The sequence below is a fragment of the Babylonia areolata genome, chromosome 22 (genome assembly GCF_041734735.1).
Source record: "Babylonia areolata isolate BAREFJ2019XMU chromosome 22, ASM4173473v1, whole genome shotgun sequence".
NCBI lineage: Eukaryota > Metazoa > Mollusca > Gastropoda > Neogastropoda > Buccinidae > Babylonia > Babylonia areolata.
Genome location: NC_134897.1, coordinates 10,284,766 through 10,302,424, shown reverse-complemented (window position 1 = coordinate 10,302,424; position 17,659 = coordinate 10,284,766). Strand labels below are relative to the sequence as shown.

General features: G+C 40.4%; 1 protein-coding gene across 6 annotated transcripts in view; it reads left to right on the top strand.

Moving 5' to 3' along the window:
* The first annotated feature begins 265 nt into the window (after positions 1–265).
* The window catches only part of LOC143297010 (dmX-like protein 2), a 137,244-nt gene continuing 119,850 nt past the window's right edge, over positions 266–17,659 (top strand). For all 6 annotated transcript variants that reach the window (XM_076609134.1, XM_076609132.1, XM_076609133.1 and 3 more), the window contains exons 1-9: positions 266–438; positions 4,761–4,886; positions 5,945–6,013; positions 6,566–6,644; positions 7,622–7,874; positions 8,809–8,875; positions 9,573–9,612; positions 13,201–13,333; positions 16,711–16,896. In XM_076609134.1, the coding sequence (XP_076465249.1) occupies positions 352–438; positions 4,761–4,886; positions 5,945–6,013; positions 6,566–6,644; positions 7,622–7,874; positions 8,809–8,875; positions 9,573–9,612; positions 13,201–13,333; positions 16,711–16,896 (1,040 nt within the window). In that variant the 5' untranslated portion in view covers positions 266–351. The remainder of the gene's footprint in view (positions 439–4,760; positions 4,887–5,944; positions 6,014–6,565; positions 6,645–7,621; positions 7,875–8,808; positions 8,876–9,572; positions 9,613–13,200; positions 13,334–16,710; positions 16,897–17,659) is intronic.

The window sequence follows — 17,659 nt, the reverse complement described above, 5'->3', positions numbered from 1 at the left end:
CCCTTTCATAGATAATTTCCGGCTGCACATTGTCAATCATGTACGATAACTCTCGATTACACTATACGCCTACAGAAATGATAAGGAGTTCAGAGATTTTTTTTAATGTTCTCGTAATCATTGTCGATATATTTGTTGCCGAGAAATATTAAGAACACACAATCAGACATTGTTTATAACTACGGGTGAAAATGAAGAAAAAGTGTCCTTTTATTTACACAAGAAGGCTTCTTCATTTTGCATAGAGGTTAACGTAAGATGGCCGCAGTCTCAGAGGGGAAGACTACCGTCTGTCATGTTTATGTGTAAATTTATGACCCATTTTATCTCGTACCGGTCAACTTTTGGGCAATGAATCGTCACCAAGTTCTTACTGGTGCTTGTAATCCAGGAGAAAACTGCTATGCAGTTGGGAGCGTCGAAGGAATTCATTTTACGGTGAGACAACTATTCGAGACCTTACTCGAACCGAAAGAACTCATCTGGTGATCTTGAGTGCTGAATTTCAAGAGATCATTGCGACATTTGGTTCGATAAAATAGAAATAACAGTTATGAGCTTTTGGGACAGTTGGAATGTGCTGGGATTCTGGTCCATTTTGACTTGAGGAATTTAAGAAAAGCAAATATAATTTACATGAATGGATAGTATCACTTTTTAGGGCGCAGCTCGCACGGTTTGTGTCGACTGCTTCGTGTACATCGTGCATAAGTGCAAGTATTCCGAGAAAGACTTAGAACGCAAAAAGCATGGTACAGTGCTACTGCAAGAAAAGCGTTTGCAACTTGTTATTGTGGAGAAGTAGTGGTGATATACTGATATTTTTCAAGTCATTACCGTTATTAATAAAGATGCTGGCGTTGCGTCGATTCTTATAATTTTATATATTTTGTAAATCTATAAACAGTATCGCGAAGAACAAATTATTGTTTCCTGAACTTAGTACCATGATTGCGATGTTAGTACTGGGTATATATCACAGAAAGTTTTGTTTTTTTGTGTGTATGTGTGTAATACAACAGATTGTTCTTGGCACATAGCCATTGCTCAGGCATCTGTATCATAGAAGAAATGTTATCTCAGTGTCACATGTATCTTGTCACATGTGGTGTTGTCAAGTGAAAATGAATGACTTGCAAAAGAAAAAAAAAACTTGGACAAAAAGCAGAATGATGATCGTATTGCCAGGTTATGTTGTTGGGGATCTGTTGTGGGGATACTAAACAGCTTTCGCTGTGTTAGGAATTGTTACACACACAGCATATTAATTCATCAAACAGCTGACAGGAAAATTAACAGCCTGAGTTTTGTTGTTGTTGGATGCTAAGAACACAGAGCTCTAAGATTGGGTTTCCGAATATGGAAGAATAAATACTGGAAAATCAGATTACACTATATATACTAATATAGTGAATCAGTGCTGCACACACACACAGACTTGTATACACTCACTCACAGACACACACAGAGACAGACACACTTGCACGCATGCACACACACACACATACACACACATATATATATATGTATATGTACTTGCATAAAATTGATGTCAATAACCATCATCATATAACAGTCCTGAAATTTTGCAGAAAGTATTGTCTTTAAGTTTGTTGTTTTATATTATAAAACATATGTATATATATTTATATATAACGTAGAAACATGTAAAGTATAAGTATGATCATGAGAATTATACATTTCTTGGCTGTTAAATGTGATTGATTAAAATAAGAAATTTTATAATTGTGAAATGACAATGATTTAAAAAAAATAAAATCTGACAAACTGAAAACTAGCAATAACTCCCCATCTGCCCCCCCCCCCCCCCTGAAAAAAACCCCAAAACAAAACAACAATAACAACCCAACAACAGGCAATAACAAAACAAGTCCAGCAGTATTGTTTTGCACTTCAAAATGTTCTGTCTGGTTGCATCATGAAAACTGATACTGTTTCTGCTAACTGATAGTCTTATATATTTATAATATAAATATGTGTGTGTGTGTGTGTGTGTGTGTGTTGTGTCATTGTTTAAATCAGATTAGGATTGCTTGCTAAAATGAAGTGGTGGTCATTGAATGTCAATTGTAATTAATGCTCAGTAATTTTCAACCATGCATAAAATATCATAAACATTAAATTATGATTAATGTGGCATATGCTACAGTTTTATCTAATATCCCACCAAAAGTACCCCCGAAATTATTGTTTTTAAAACAAGCTAGAACTCGAGAGCTTGAGGAAATTATTGATGTTGTAAATGAACATTATTTAAAGGTCCGAACAGGAAGTGTTAGAAAAAAAACAACAACTATGATCTTCTTAACTAATAAGACATAATGACCCAGCTGCTTTTGCTCCAGTTAGGAAGTTGATGATGTGTAAACTGAGTGATGGGATAAATGGAGAGCTCTCTACTTTTAGGATGTCTATCCATCACTGTCAGCGGTAATTGATCGGCTTTCCGGCCTGCAGCAGTTTTGAATGTGTCGGTTCAGTGTATGTTCATAAACCTGTACATGGGTCGCCAACATGTTTACCTGGGTGCAGGTTCAAAATAATGAAAATGTTGTTGTAAATTTGTGTGAAATATTTAGGTTGGAGTCATTGAGTAAGGCTGGAAAAGCAGCCCTCCACAATCTCTCCTGTTATAGCCCCCTTATCCACCCTTCCCCCCCAATAAAAAAGAAAAAAAGAAAAGAAAAGAAAAGCAGCATATAAACACACACACACACATACTCTCTCTCTCTCTTTCTCTCTCTCTTTCTCACAAACACGCACGCACTTACCCCTTGTCTTCCACACCCTCCCTCCTCTGCACATACACACACATGTTCATATCTCTTGGCGGTCTTGCAGTGTTCACATAATGACATTGTCATGTACATTGTACACCTGCACACACTCACGTATCTTCCATACTGCCCTTCATGCCAGAGTGCATATTGGGCAGTAAGTGCACTCATCAATGGACATAATTATTTATGGTTAGTTGAGTAATTGAATTTGATTGATAGTCTTTTCACTCACTTTGGTGGTACTATACTCCAGGTAAATCAAAATAAGATAGACGAATTTATGTTTGCCAATATTTATTTATTTAAAAAAAAAAAAAAAAAAAAATTAAAGGAAAAGAAAATCGAAGGAAGACCAAAGAAAACAGAAAAGTGGGACTGTAGAAAAGCAGAGTGAGAGTGTAAGGGTTGTTCACTGTAAATTACTAAATATCTATCAGGCAATTTGATATCAGATATGTATGTTGACAATTTCAAAAGGGATGTGTACAATGTTTAGTAAATGGGATATCCCCCAATAGTTTAAGAGCTAGACTTTTAGCATTCTTTTTTTTTAACAGTGTGATTCAATAAATTAGAATCTCTGAGTATTGTTGAACTAACAGAGGAAAGACTTATACTTATCTAGGCACTCAATCACAGAAATGCAGACATATAATGCTAAACTCTGCAACAAACTTACATCATGTGTAAAGCTGCTAATGTGGTGAGCTTCTACTTCTAGTGAGCCATTTATCATTTTGCTTTTGGTTCAGTGAGTGAGGATTGTGTGTAGAAGTTATGACTGATGACCACTGTGATGAACTTGATAGAACTCTGTCAGTCTATGTATAAAGTGACAAGTTTTTATATTTTTGGAGACATTATTATAATTTATGACTGCTTTGGTGTAGTGTGACAAGTAAATCTAGAACAGTAAACAGACATGTTTTCATGCACTCATTGTCTCTATCAGTCTACGTATTCTCAGAAAATTGAATAAGTTAAATTTAAGACAGGTTTGCACCTGTAACACAACAGAATTTGAAGAGGAAACTTACAAGGCTTTTATGTACTCATTATCTGTATGTATTCTTAGAAAAATGATTCATGACAGCATTGCTGTAACGCAGCAGAACTCCAAGAGTATACTCATTATCTGTGTATCATTTTAGGGGGTCAGAGGCTGAGTTTGTATATTAATCATAACGTTAGCTCATTGAGCCATGTACCAGAGCACTGCTCTGTCATCAAAATTCATCTCTTTAAAACGTTTTTCACGTTCCTACATGTATATGCATAAACCACAAGCAAAGGGAACTAACTTCTGTAGTATTTCTGGTATGTGTCCACAAGTAAGTTAGAGGAGGGAAAAAAAGTGGAGTGATGGCTTAGAGGTAACGCGTCTGCCAAGGAAGTGAGAGAGTCTGAGCGTGCTGGTTCGAATCGTGGCTCAGCCGCCGATATTTTCTCCCCCTCCACTAGACCTTGAGTGGTGGTCTGGTCGCTAGTCATTCGGATGAGACAATAAACTGAGTTCCCGTGTGCAGTGTGCACTTAGCGCACGTAAAAGAACCCACGGCAACAAAAGGGTTGTTCCTGGCAAAATTCTGTAGAAAAATCCACTTCGATAGGAAAAAAACAAAGAAAACTGCATGACGGAAAAATATATAAAAAATGGGTGGCGCTGTAGTATAGCGACGCGCTCTCCCTGGGGAGAGCAGCCCGAATTTCACACAGAGAAATCTGTTGTGATAAAAAGAAATACAAATACAAATATATTTTCTGCATTTTTCTGCATGAATATGACATGGAAGCCTCCTAAGGCTGTAAACTCCATAGGGCAGAATGGGTTATGGGTTACCAGCTGATGGCAGAAAATGGTATCTCAGTCTGTTGATGACACAGCCCTGAAGGGGCCCCTTTGTGGTCCACTTGGCTATTTCCAATATGATATGATTTGATTTAATCTGTTGGTGACAGGCCTATGCAGCTGGCTGTAACATCGCCATCCTTGCTGGGAACTTTGAGCGTGTGCAGATCATTCCAGGAGTCACCCATGGCAACATCAAAGTTACCTGTATTGACTGCTCCACTGACACGGGAAAGGTAAGAGTGAAGTGTGTGTGTGTGTGCGCGCGTGCACGCGCGCGCGAGTGCATCAGTGTTTGCGTGCTTCATTTGTAATTGTCTGTGTGTGTCAGAGAGAGAGAGAAACGAAACGAAACGAAACGAAACGAAACAAAATTTTATTTCACCAGGGTAATGAGATAAGCAAGTAGACATTGCTTTTTTCCACCCAGCCCTGGACAAAGAGAGAGAGAGAGAGAGAGAGAGAGAGAGTGCAGGTCTGGAAGTAAACAGGCTGGGTAAAGGTGAAGGCACGCATGAATAAGCAGTAATTAAACATGTTTATTTGCTGCTGTTTGCATATGATTTTGTCTTCTTCTTTTTTTTATTTTTTATTTATTTTATCACACACCTCTGTAGTAAACTGATATTGGTTGTCCTTACACAATATGCAGCTTTCATCTTTTTTGGGGGGTGTCATATCCTAATGTTAGTGATAAAGAACAAACAAACAAAAATCCTGATATAACTAATATGAAAATATACAGTGTATACTAATTATTTAATTCTTATGAAAATATACAGTGTATACTAATTATTTAATTCTTTTTCTGCTTCTTTCTAAATGTCTTTCATAAATTATGTGATTTCAACAAGGGAAAAAAGAATAAAGGGGAATGGAGAGGAGGGGGTTGGAAGGGAAAAAAAAGTACACTTATAATGATATATATATACACTGTATGTACTGTATGTACACATGCAGGTACGTATGTGCCACTGCATGCATACAGTCATTTACAAAAAATACCTAACATCAGGATTTAGACTAAATGATGGTAATGAAAATATTTATATATATACAGATGGGACTATGTAGTAACTCTGTAGCAAAATGAAAAAAAGAAGTCTTGATTACTGGAGCAAATATGACATCGTCAGTGCAGAGATATATTTTATGTTCATGGTAATGACTCTGTAACCCATAAATTATGAGCATAATTGCTCAGTTGCAAAATTTAAACATTGTTCCTCCATTGAAGTTGAATCTTTTATTATGTTGTGTCTCCACTGATAGAAAGTCACCTGTCATTGTGCAGATTGCAGCCAGCTATGGGAAGAAAGTGTACATATTTGAACCTACACCCATTGCTGCTGACAGCTCACATGTACGTATCATTGAGGATGAGTTTAATCTTGACTTTGGTAGAACATGTACATGCCGTATAGAGTTTAAGTTCCTAATTATGTTCACATGAGAGATGACTAGACTCCTTGTGGTACGAGTGGGTTGAGAATGGAAAACCCTCTTGTGTATGCAGAGATTAAAGAAACACATTAAAGATACTGTGATGCATGTTGTCATTTGATGGACTAAAGGAAGTGTGTACTTATCCTGAGATTCATGCATGGTTGGCTACATGGTGGGGTAAATTTATTGGGCATGATACATACTTAGTGAACAATTAGAAGCAAGTAGAGCTGAATGGATTTTTAAGTTGCCAAAGATAATTATTATAGTGGACATTAGATTTTGACTTCGACATGTAGAAAAACATCATTTGACTTTTTAACAGCATAGTTGGTTTTTAAATGATAGTTTATGATGCCACTGTTTGTAGTGCAAAACTGTTGTGCAGTTTGATTTGCAGTATTTTAGTCAATGTGATTTGCCAAATGTTTTGCAAAACTTACCTTTGTTTGGTTGCTTTGGTTTTCAGAAGTTAGATTACCGGTGGTATAAGACAGCGGAGATAGAGACAGAATGTTACGTCAACAGTCTAAGCTGGAACATGGAAGGTAAGGCTCCCAGAGTATGTTATATTATTCACAAAAGTGTGTTGTTATTCCATTTGATTGTTAGACAATAATTGAACTGGGTCTTAGTGCTGCAGTCTTGTGGACTTGTTGGCCTGTGGGGTCAAAATCATCTTGGCTGAGAGACAATATTAACTTTAATCAGATTCTGGCCCAGATAGCCAGGACAGAAGTTGCCTCGTCTGCTGTTCTAATGGTCATAGCCAGAGTGACTGACTATCATACAGTTAAACTGAATAAAGTTAGGGTTTTGAAGTTGAATTCTGATTAGGAGCTAATGGAATCAGATGTTAGTACCCCTTTTACTTAATAGTGCTGCTGATGGTGTCATAAAAATGTAATTCATGTGTTCACAGAATGTGTTGGGTCAACATGAGTAGGTTAGGCATCTACCTGCATTGGGCTTTTTCTTTTTTCTTTTTTTTTTCAAAAGCAGATGTGGTGTGGCATATATGGATCAGTTTGCATGCTAAGTGAGTGATGCTTTGACGCCTCCTTGAACTGAAACTGAACTGGAAATGAAACATAATTTACTCTTTCACTTTGCATGTTTTGATGGCCCCTTGAAACTGAAACTGAACTGAAACCATTCTAAACTGAATGTTAAAATGAAACATGATTTCTTCCTTCAGTTTTCATGTGCCCCTTTGAAACTGAAACTGAACTGAAACTATTCTAAACTGGAAATCAAACATAATTCCTTCAGTTAGCATACTTTGAATCAGATTGATGCCTTGTTGAAACTGAAACTGAACTGTTCTAAACCAAACGTTGAAGTGAAACATGATTTATTCCTTCAGTTTGCATGCTTTAAATCCTCATTTAAACTGAACTGAAACTCCTACTTGAAACTGAAACTGAACTGGAACTGCTGTAAACTTAACTTTGACATGAAACATAATTAATTCTTTTCAGTTTGCTAAACGTTGAAAATGAAACATGATCTGTTCCTTTTTCAGGTTCCAAGCTGCTGACGGGAGGGGACCTGATTCAGATCTGGCAGTTCATGCCGAAGAACAAGGGGTCTCCCACAGAGGAGGAGCGGGAGGAGGAAGGGTCCCACAAGGTGCTGTTTCACCTGGGCGGGGGCATGGGCAGCGCTGCTGACCCCGATGATGACGGCCTCAGTCAGCGTATCTGTCATGCTGTGGACCCCCAGCACTACGATGTGCTGCACAACCCCGGCGTGTGGGAGTGTGTGTGGAAAACAAAGTGAGTTGCATGCATGCATGTACGCATGCTCGCACGCACGCACGCACACCACACACACCACACACACACACACACACACACACACAAGTCAGAGAATTATACCAGGAAAACGGCACATACATACAGTAATTCAATAAGATTAAGGCAGATCCATACATTGTCGAACAGGATAAAACTGAACGCTTTTATAACTTAAGTTCAGCAAAGATGTTAGATGCATATGTGGAGAACATATATTTAGCAACCATATAATATTCGAATGTCAGAATCTAAAATGTTTTTTACCAGACTTCACCAAAAGTTCTTTTGAATGTGTTATTAACAATTCCAATATGTTATTTGCTGTTGCAGAAGGTTTGCTGCATAGTCCAATAGGACATTTGTTATAGTTGTTTGATATTGGCGTTTATAACGTTTCCATTTTCCCTAGCGTTGTCTCTCCCTATTCACCCTCCACATATACACACACTTTTACCCCCACCCCCCTCCCACAACCCCTACCCCCATGGTGTTTTTTTTTTTTTTTTTTTCCGTCTAATATCACTTCAAGTGGAAAGACGTTAAACTGAAGATAACACACACACACACACACACAGTTAGCGTATAGATCTGTCGTACTGTTGACCACACACACACACACACACACACACTCACAGTTAGCGTATAGATCTGTCGTACTGTTGACCCCCAGCACTATGATGTGTTGCACAACCCTGGCGCGTGGGAGTGTGTGTGGAAAACGAAGTCACACATGCGCACACACACATGCACACGCACACACGCACGCACGCACACTCTCACTCACTCTGTGAAAGATCTGTGCCAGAGGCGAAGCAAAAAAGAATGTGCTTATATTTTTATTCTTTTTTCTGTATTGTTTCATTGTTATTTAATGATTATATGATTATGATGCTACTTTCCATTTGAATCACAGACCAGCCACGCCTGTCTACCACCTGCAGTTCTCTCCTGATGGGTTTCTCTTTGCCTCTGCTGGAAAGGTGAGTTAGTGTGTGTGAAGGTTCAGATGTGTGGATGCGTGTGTGAGTGTGTGTGTGAGTGAGAGAGTGAGTGTGTGTGCGTGTTGTGTTTGTGCGTGCATGAATTTTTGAGTGTGTATGTGTGTGTTGCGTGTGCTTGTGTGTGCATGTACTCGTGTGTGTGTGTGTGTGTGTGTGTTTGTGCGTGTGTGTGTTTGTATATGTAGTGTGTGTGTGTGTGTGCTTATGAGTTTGTGAGTGTGTGTTTGTGTTTTGTATGCATATAATTATTATATGTGTGTAGTATGTACACGCATGTGTGTATGCATAGGTACCTTTATTTTCCATTGTTTTGTAAAAAGGATAAGTACTTTTTCTCTCTCCTTTTTCTTTTCCATTTAACAAAAAGTGTTTGGAGAACAGGACAGGTATCTGAGTGAATTATTGAATTGATTCATTTGAAGAGGGGAAAAAAACATTTTGTTGTGCCTAAAAATTGCTTGTATAATTTGGTTAAAGAATTGTAGTTCTTTGAAAGCAATACTCCATTCTCCCACTTTTTTTCCCTCTTTTCATTATTCAGATGTAGATAGAATTACACAGTAAAATTTTGTTCACGTATCATGTGCCTCTTGATTTCAATTTGTTTGTGCGGGAACATGCTTAATGTGTGTGTGTGTGTGTGTGTGTGTGTGTGTGTGTGTGTGTGTGTGTGCAGGCTGACAGGCTGGTGAAGATCTGGTATGAGGACCTGAAAGGTAGGTTTTTGCTGCAGTTAAAAAATGGTGACAGTGGGGGAGGGGGGAGGGGGATGGCTTTGTTTTCACAGCTGAGGCCTTACAGCCTACCTTGGTCACCACCATTGGTTGTGTCTGATGCGTTGTGATAGTTTTGATTTCACCTGTTATTTTATTGTATTCTTACAGTGCTTGACCATGTCCTTTTATGTGCAGTGCTAATGTTTCAGTAGGCATTGAATTTGCATGTGGTGGTATTAAAGGACATGCACCTGTGTGCATTACAGCGCAGAAATGAGAATCGCACGCATTTAATTTGGAAGTAAATGAATAAAATATGCGCATGCGCGCACACATGCACGCACACACACACACACACACATATATATACATACACACTCACACTTTCACTTTCACTCTCACTCTCTGACACACACACACACACACACACACACACTCACACACTCACACAGACACAGAACACACACACACACACACACACACACACACACACACACACACTCATACATTCATGCATACATATGCATGCACGCACGCACGCACGCGTGCGCACTAACACACACACACACACACACACACACACACAGAGTAACAACATACAATATGAACAACAGCACCACATAGATGAAAAGAATATGTGTGTGAGACTGTGTGTGTGTGCGCATCTGAATTGTGTGTGTGTTTGTGTGTGTGTGTGAAAACGTGTGTTAGGAGCTATTTCCAATTACATGGAAATTGGCACCTGCTACATAATTGTCAAGACATGGTTGGCTGGTTCATAAAACTAGTTGTCATGCTATGGTTCATTGGTTCCATTATTTCAGAGTAATGGCCCATCATGCACTGTTAACAGCCACTGCACCACCAGCTGTGGTAGTTCCCTTTGGGTTTTTTTTTTGACTCACTTGTGTAAACAAAGTGAGTCTATGTTTTAACCCGGTGTTCGGTTCTGTGTGTGTGTGTGTGTGTGTGTGTCCGTGGTAAACTTTAACATTGACATTTTCTCCGCAAATACTTTGTCAGTTGACACCAAATTTGGCATAAAAATAGGAAAAATTCAGTTCTTTCCAGTCATCTTGTTTAAAACAATATTGCACCTCAGGGATGGGCACAAAAAAAAATAAAAAAGAAGCCTAATTATATGCAAACTGCATTTACTGTTATATTTATATTTTTTGTATTCTCTAAACTTGGCACTTTGACCTCTTATTCTGACACAACAACAAGAGAAGTCATTATTATCATTTTTTGTTCAAACAGGAACTTCTTTTGCTAAGCATGGAATTTTTATTTATTTTGCAAACGTTTTTGGTGCAGATAGTAAAAAAGGGAAATTACTCTGTAATTAATGCTAGGGGACTTAATTTATCACAAGTGAGTCTTGAAGGCCTTGCCTCTCTTGTTGTTGTTGTTGGTGGTGTTGTTGTTGTACCTTGCATTGAATGTTACGTTTCTCAAATGAGAAACATCATCATCATCATGACCAGAATTTTGCACAGTTGATTACCACTGTAGATGAAATATAACATTGGTATATTAAACTTTGGCAGGGTACTATAGTGGCAGTTGATTTGCAAGGGTATTTCTATTTCATAACATATAAAGAAGATATGAAGGCCATGACAGCAAAAAATAACAGTCAACAGTAATGAGAAATTATCATGTCGCTGTGTTCCTTTGAGGGAGAGTAGGCATGAATTCCAACTTGAGTCAGGGTTGAATGTAAGGTGTGTGGAGTGTGTGTGTGTATACAGCTGTCTGTCAGACATGTGAATAAACAGAAGCATTAATATTTTCAGTGATGAGTTTAACAGGCTTTTTCTCTCAAATTTATCTGTAGGTGTATATATGTGTGTGTGTGTTGGGGGGGTGGGGTGGGGGGAGTCTGTGTGTGTGTGTGTGTGTGTCTGTGTGTGTGCATGTGTATTTTATTCATTTACTTCCAAACTTATCAGTCACTGCCACCTACATGATAGTCAAAAAGCATGTTTATATTCTGTGGAAAGGAAAGCGTAAACCTCAGGATGGGCAGAACAATCATGGTGTTAAATGCATTCACCATTGTCATAGACACTGATCCTGATATCAGAAATGTGACGGGTTGCATTCGCACAGATGGATGCCGAAAACTGATTTGAACATAAATGGGGAGCTCTGGATTGTAAGGCAACCCCATCAGGAAAAAAAAAAAGAAGAAAAAAGTGTGACCATATAATTTAGAAATTGATTTCAACAAATTTAGTCAGTCGCTTCTGTCTTTTGTCTTATGGCAAGTTTACCTTGTGATGCAGAAAGAGTGAATAAAAGGCTAGATAATTATGAGAAGCAGGTGTGGGGGCTTGGGGGATGGGGAGACGACTTGATAATGCATAAGGCACAATAGTAGGCCAAACAGAGCAGATGATTCTGTAACTTGCATACTTTTGACACAGTGGAATGGGTGGCACAATTATATTTATCTTTTCCGTTTACCTACCTTTCAGCTGTTATGTTTGGGAAGTTATTGAAAGAATAGACTGTCTTCACTATGCTGTTTAGGATACTTTTGTACTGCTGATTTTGGGACAAGCATCAAAGTTAAAACGAGTTAACCAGATTCACTCTACTATTTCTACTTTTTTTTCCTTTAAAACAAAATAGTTTTCATGTATTGCCAGTTCCCTGATGTATAGAAGTATGGGAAGAATAGTTGGGACAACCTTCTCCATCATATCTGTTCATCTGACACCATCTCAGCCTTTCACTCTGCACTTGTCACTAAAAACTCATCTTGTCAGAACCTGTCTGTAAGCACTGTCGGCTTCCTACTTTTCCAACACCATCGTATGTCTCTCAACTCAGTGTGCATGTATGAGGAATGAGAGAGGGGGGAGGGAGTGGGGAAGAGAGAATGAATGATGAATGATATGGATACTAATATGGCGCCTGTCCTCATCAGAGATCAAACTCTAATCGCTTTACAAACTCAGGGTCATTTGCACAACAGACTGCTCACCAGGGTAGAGCCGACTGATGGCTGCCATTGGGCACTCATCATTTGTTTCCTGTGTCATTCGATCAGATTTCAGGCAAGAACACATACACACTCAGACATGTAACATTTGATGTGTGTGGCCATTTTGTTTATTTACCCTGCCATGTAGGCAGCCATACTCCATTTTTGGGGATGTGCACTGGGGTATGTTCTTGTTTCCATAACCCACCAAATGCTGACATGGATTACAGGATCTTTAACCTGCGTATTTGATATTCTGTGTTGACCTGGGATATTGGAAAAATCTCCACCCTTTACCCACAAGGCGCCGTTGCCCAGATTCGAACCAGGGACCCTCACACTGAAAGTCAAACGCTGTATTCACTCGGCTATTGAGAGAGAGTGGTCATAAGTGGTTTGTGTAATTTGTAACTTTTTCTTTCGTGTAATGTGCCCTGCGCTCTTTGAGAGAAAGGGCACTCTACAAGTATATATTGTTATTGTTATTATGAAATATTAAATAATCAAGTTTAAACCAGGGAACCAACATCAGTTTGCCAGTTCCAGCATTCACGTGTTGCCGAATTCCTCGGCGTGTGTGTGTGTGTGTACAGTGCAGCAGGGTCTGGCGCGGGCGGATAGCCTGAGTCCCCGGAGAGATGTGCTGCACTACTCCTTCATCTACATCGCTCACCCCCGCGCCGTCACTGGCTTCACCTGGAGGAAGACCAGCAAGTACATGCCAAGGTGACTCTCCTGCACTGGTACAGCTGGCCATCAGACAGGCTTTGTGGTGTTTATGTAGCAGGGCAACATCAGAACATCTGGTTTGAGATGGGACTTTGATTTAGAGTCTGTGTTATATTTCACGGTGAGGATGACATTTTAGACACCAAAATAATAACTGCAAAAACATCAGTAACAGTAATAATGATACTGAAAATAAATGAATAATAAATGAAGAGTTAAAACTAGTAGCAGTAGAAATGAAGTTGATAATGTGTGCAAACTGTATATGTTAATGTGAAAAGCTTCGTCAATGTTTAGAGCTTATTCTTGTGTTTGTTTTTTCTTTTTTTTTTCTTTCTGCTCAGAACATTTATATCATGCCCTGAAAACGTTTTATGCAGAAAGACTGATGTCCTTGTGATGAGTGGTGTGAGGAATGATGTTTTGCTGATGTAGAGGATGGCCTGACATGTCTTAATACTGTATTAGCCGCAGAAGTTGGTTAAAAAGACTGAATACACTTGCTGTCACAGCAGATTTAGCCAAAGATAGTTAAGAAAAAAAACACTTTTGATTACACATACTCTACCGTGACCCGCTGGTGCAGACTCTGGCAGGGGTCTGGATTCCTGTCCTGTCCAAAGTACTAGTCCGCTATAATCTGAAAAAAGCTTTTGGTGGCTTCAACTGGAAAAGAAAGGAATGTTACTGTGTTAAGAAAAGACAGTTTGAAACATGCTTTGAAACTACGTAAGCTTTTTGCACCTAGTTTAGCTAGGATTGAAATGTTAGAAAGAGTTTTGTTGCACTGTGGGTAACGTGTGCTGCATGACAGCTTGTTGTCACCAGTATGGCTGTGAATGACAAGTTTTGTTGCACTGTGAGTAACATGTACTACATGACAGCTTGTGGTCACTGTGGGTAACGTGTGCTACATGACAGCTTGTGGTCACTGTGGGTAACGTGTGCTACATGACAGCTTGTGGTCACTGTGGGTAACGTGTGCTACATGACAGCTTGTGGTCACTGTGGGTAACATGTGCTACATGACAGCTTGTGGTCACTGTGGGTAACATGTACATGACAGCTTGTGGTCACTGTGGGTAACGTGTGCTACATGACAGCTTGTGGTCACTGTGGGTAACGTGTGCTACATGACAGCTTGTGGTCACTGTGGGTAACGTGTGCTACATGACAGCTTGTGGTCACTGTGGGTAACGTGTGCTACATGACAGCTTGTGGTCACTTTGGATAATGTGCTACATGACAGCTTGTGGTCACTGTGGGTAACCTGCTACATGACAGCTTGTGGTCACTGTGGGTAACGTGTGCTACATGACAGCTTGTGGTCACTGTGGGTAACGTGTGCTACATGACAGCTTGTGGTCACTGTGGGTAACGTGTGCTACATGACAGCTTGTGGTCACTGTGGGTAACCTGCTACATGACAGCTTGTGGTCACCGTGGGTAACGTGTGCTACATGACAGCTTGCGGGTAACGTGTGCTACATGACAGCTTGTGGTGACTGTGGGTAACGTGTGCTACATGACAGCTTGTGGTCACTGTGGGTAACCTGCTACATGACAGCTTGTGGTGACTGTGGGTAATGTGGTCTACATGACAGCTTGTGGTCACTGTGGGTAACCTGTTACATGGCAGCGTGTGGTCACTGTGGGTAACGTGTACTACATGACAGCTTGTGGTCACTGTGGGTAACGTGGTCTACATGACAGCTTGTGGTCACTGTGGGTAACATGTGCTACATGACAGCTTGTGGTCACTGTGGGTAACCTGCTAGATGACAGCTTGTGGTGACTGTGGGTAATGTGGTCTACATGACAGCTTGTGGTCACTGTGGGTAACCTGCTACATGGCAGCTTGTGGTCACTGTGGGTAATGTGTACTACACGACAGCTTGTGGTCACTGTGGGTAACGTGGTCTACATGACAGCTTGTGGTCACTGTGGGTAATGTGTGCTACATGACAGCTTGTGGTCACTGTGGGTAATGTGTGCTACATGACAGCTTGTGGTCACTGTGGGTAATGTGTGCTGCATGACAGCTTGTGGTCACTGTGGGTAACGTGGTCTACATGACAGCTTGTGGTCACTGTGGGTAACGTGTGCTACATGACAGCTTGTGGTCACTGTGGGTAACGTGTGCTGCATGACAGCTTGTGGTCACTGTGGGTAACGTGTGCTACATGACAGCTTGTGGCCACTGTGGGCAATGTGTGCTACATTACAGCTTGTGGTCACTATGGGTAACATGTGCTACATGACAGCTTGTGGTCACTGTGGGTAACATGTGCTGCATGACAGCTTGTGGTCACTGTGGGTAACGTGTGCTGCATGACAGCTTGTGGTCACTGTGGGTAATGTGTGCTACATGACAGCTTGTGGTCACTGTGGGTAAAGTATGCTACATGACAGCTTGTCATCAACAGGGAGAGAGAGTTTTGTTGCACTGTGAGCAACATGTGCTACATGACAGCTTGTCGTCACAGCACATGACAGCTTGTGGTCACCAGTATAGGTATGAATGAAGAGTTTTGTTGGACTGTGGGTAGCATGTGTTACATGACAGCTTGTTGGTAACATGTGTTGCATGACAGCTTGTTGGTAATGTGTTGCATGACAGCTTGTTGGTAACATGTGTTGCGTGACAGCTTGTTGGTAATGTGTGCTGCATGACAGCTTGTTGGTAACATGTGTTGCATGACAGCTTGTTGGTAATGTGTTGCATGACAGCTTGTTGGTAACATGTGTTGCATGACAGCTTGTTGGTAACGTGTGCTACATGACAGCTTGTTGGTAATGTGTGCATTGGTATCGTGTGCTGCATGACAGCTTGTTGAACATGACAGCTTGTTGGTAACGTGTGCTACATGAAAGCTTGTTGGTAATGTGTGCGTTGGTATCATGTGCTGCATGACAGCTTGTTGAACATGACAGCTTGTTGGTAATGTGTGCTACATGACAGCTTGTCGTCACCAGGGAGAGAGAGTTTTGTTGCACTGTGGGTAATGTGCTGCATGACAGCTTGTTGAACATGACAGCTTGTTGGTAACGTGTGCTACATGACAGCTTGTCGTCACCAGGGAGAGAGAGTTTTGTTGCACTGTGGGTAATGTGCTACATGACAGCTTGTCATCACCAGGGGGAGAGAGTTTTGTTGCACTGTGGGTAACGTGTGCTGCATGACAGCTTGTTGAACATCACAGCTTGTTGGTAACGTGTGCTACATGACAGCTTGTCATCACCAGTATAGCGATGAATGACAAGTCAGGGAGAGAGAGCTTTGTCGCACTGTGGGTAATGTGTGCTACATGACAGCTTGACAGTTTGTGGTCACTGTGGGTAACATGTGCTACATGACAGCTTGTGGTCCCCAGGGGCGCAGTGGCCAACATCCTGGTCACCTCCTGCATGGACAACGTGTCGCGCATCTGGGTGGAGACCATCCTTCCCGACGACGGCTCAGGTGACCTGGACCAGTTTGACCCCACCATATCCCACGATCCCAAGCACTTCACACAGCGCCACAAGAAACGGTTCGTCCAGAGGCTGAAGACGATCAGGTGTGCACCGTGTGCTTCTTGTGTGTGTTTCTTTGCTCTGTGTGTTTGTGTGCTGGCTCTGTTGTGACGCGGTAGATTGTGTTGTTGGTTGGTTGTTGGTGGTTTTTTTTTTTTGAAGTGTTTCTTGTTAAGGAGTGTGCTTTATTGTTATTTGCGTGGATGCTTCTTTGTATCTGGAAAAGAGAGAGAGATTCAAGGTTCAGGATTCAAAAACTTTATTACTCAAGGATGAAGATTTTAGGCATTGCCTGTTCTTCTAATCTGTCCTTGTGACAACACTAACAACAATAACAATAACGACACAATAATGGTTAATGTTGTAAATGCTACTACTACTACTACGACTACTATTACTACGAATAATGATAATCATCATCATCAACATTGTAAAAAGCAATAAACGAAAACATTCGCACCAATCACCCCACCCCACACATGTACACACTCTGAGAGAGAGAGAGAGGGGGAGAGAGAAAAAAAAACCTGTCGTAAGATATTAATATGATGTTTTGTTTGAATGGTTTGTTTTTGGATGAAACTTACGCACTCTCCCATCTCAAAACTGTCATTCAGGGTTTACCAAACATTGAGAAATTTACATTACAAGGGTCTCATCCGATCTGCAGGGCTTTGTAAGATGCATAAATTCTCGCAAGATGCGGATTTGGCTGTTTGTAGGAGAGGGAATTATGTTCAAATATAAGTACAACATGTAGCAGTATTCAAGATTCTTTGGTTAATCGTTTTGTTATTAACTGGAGGA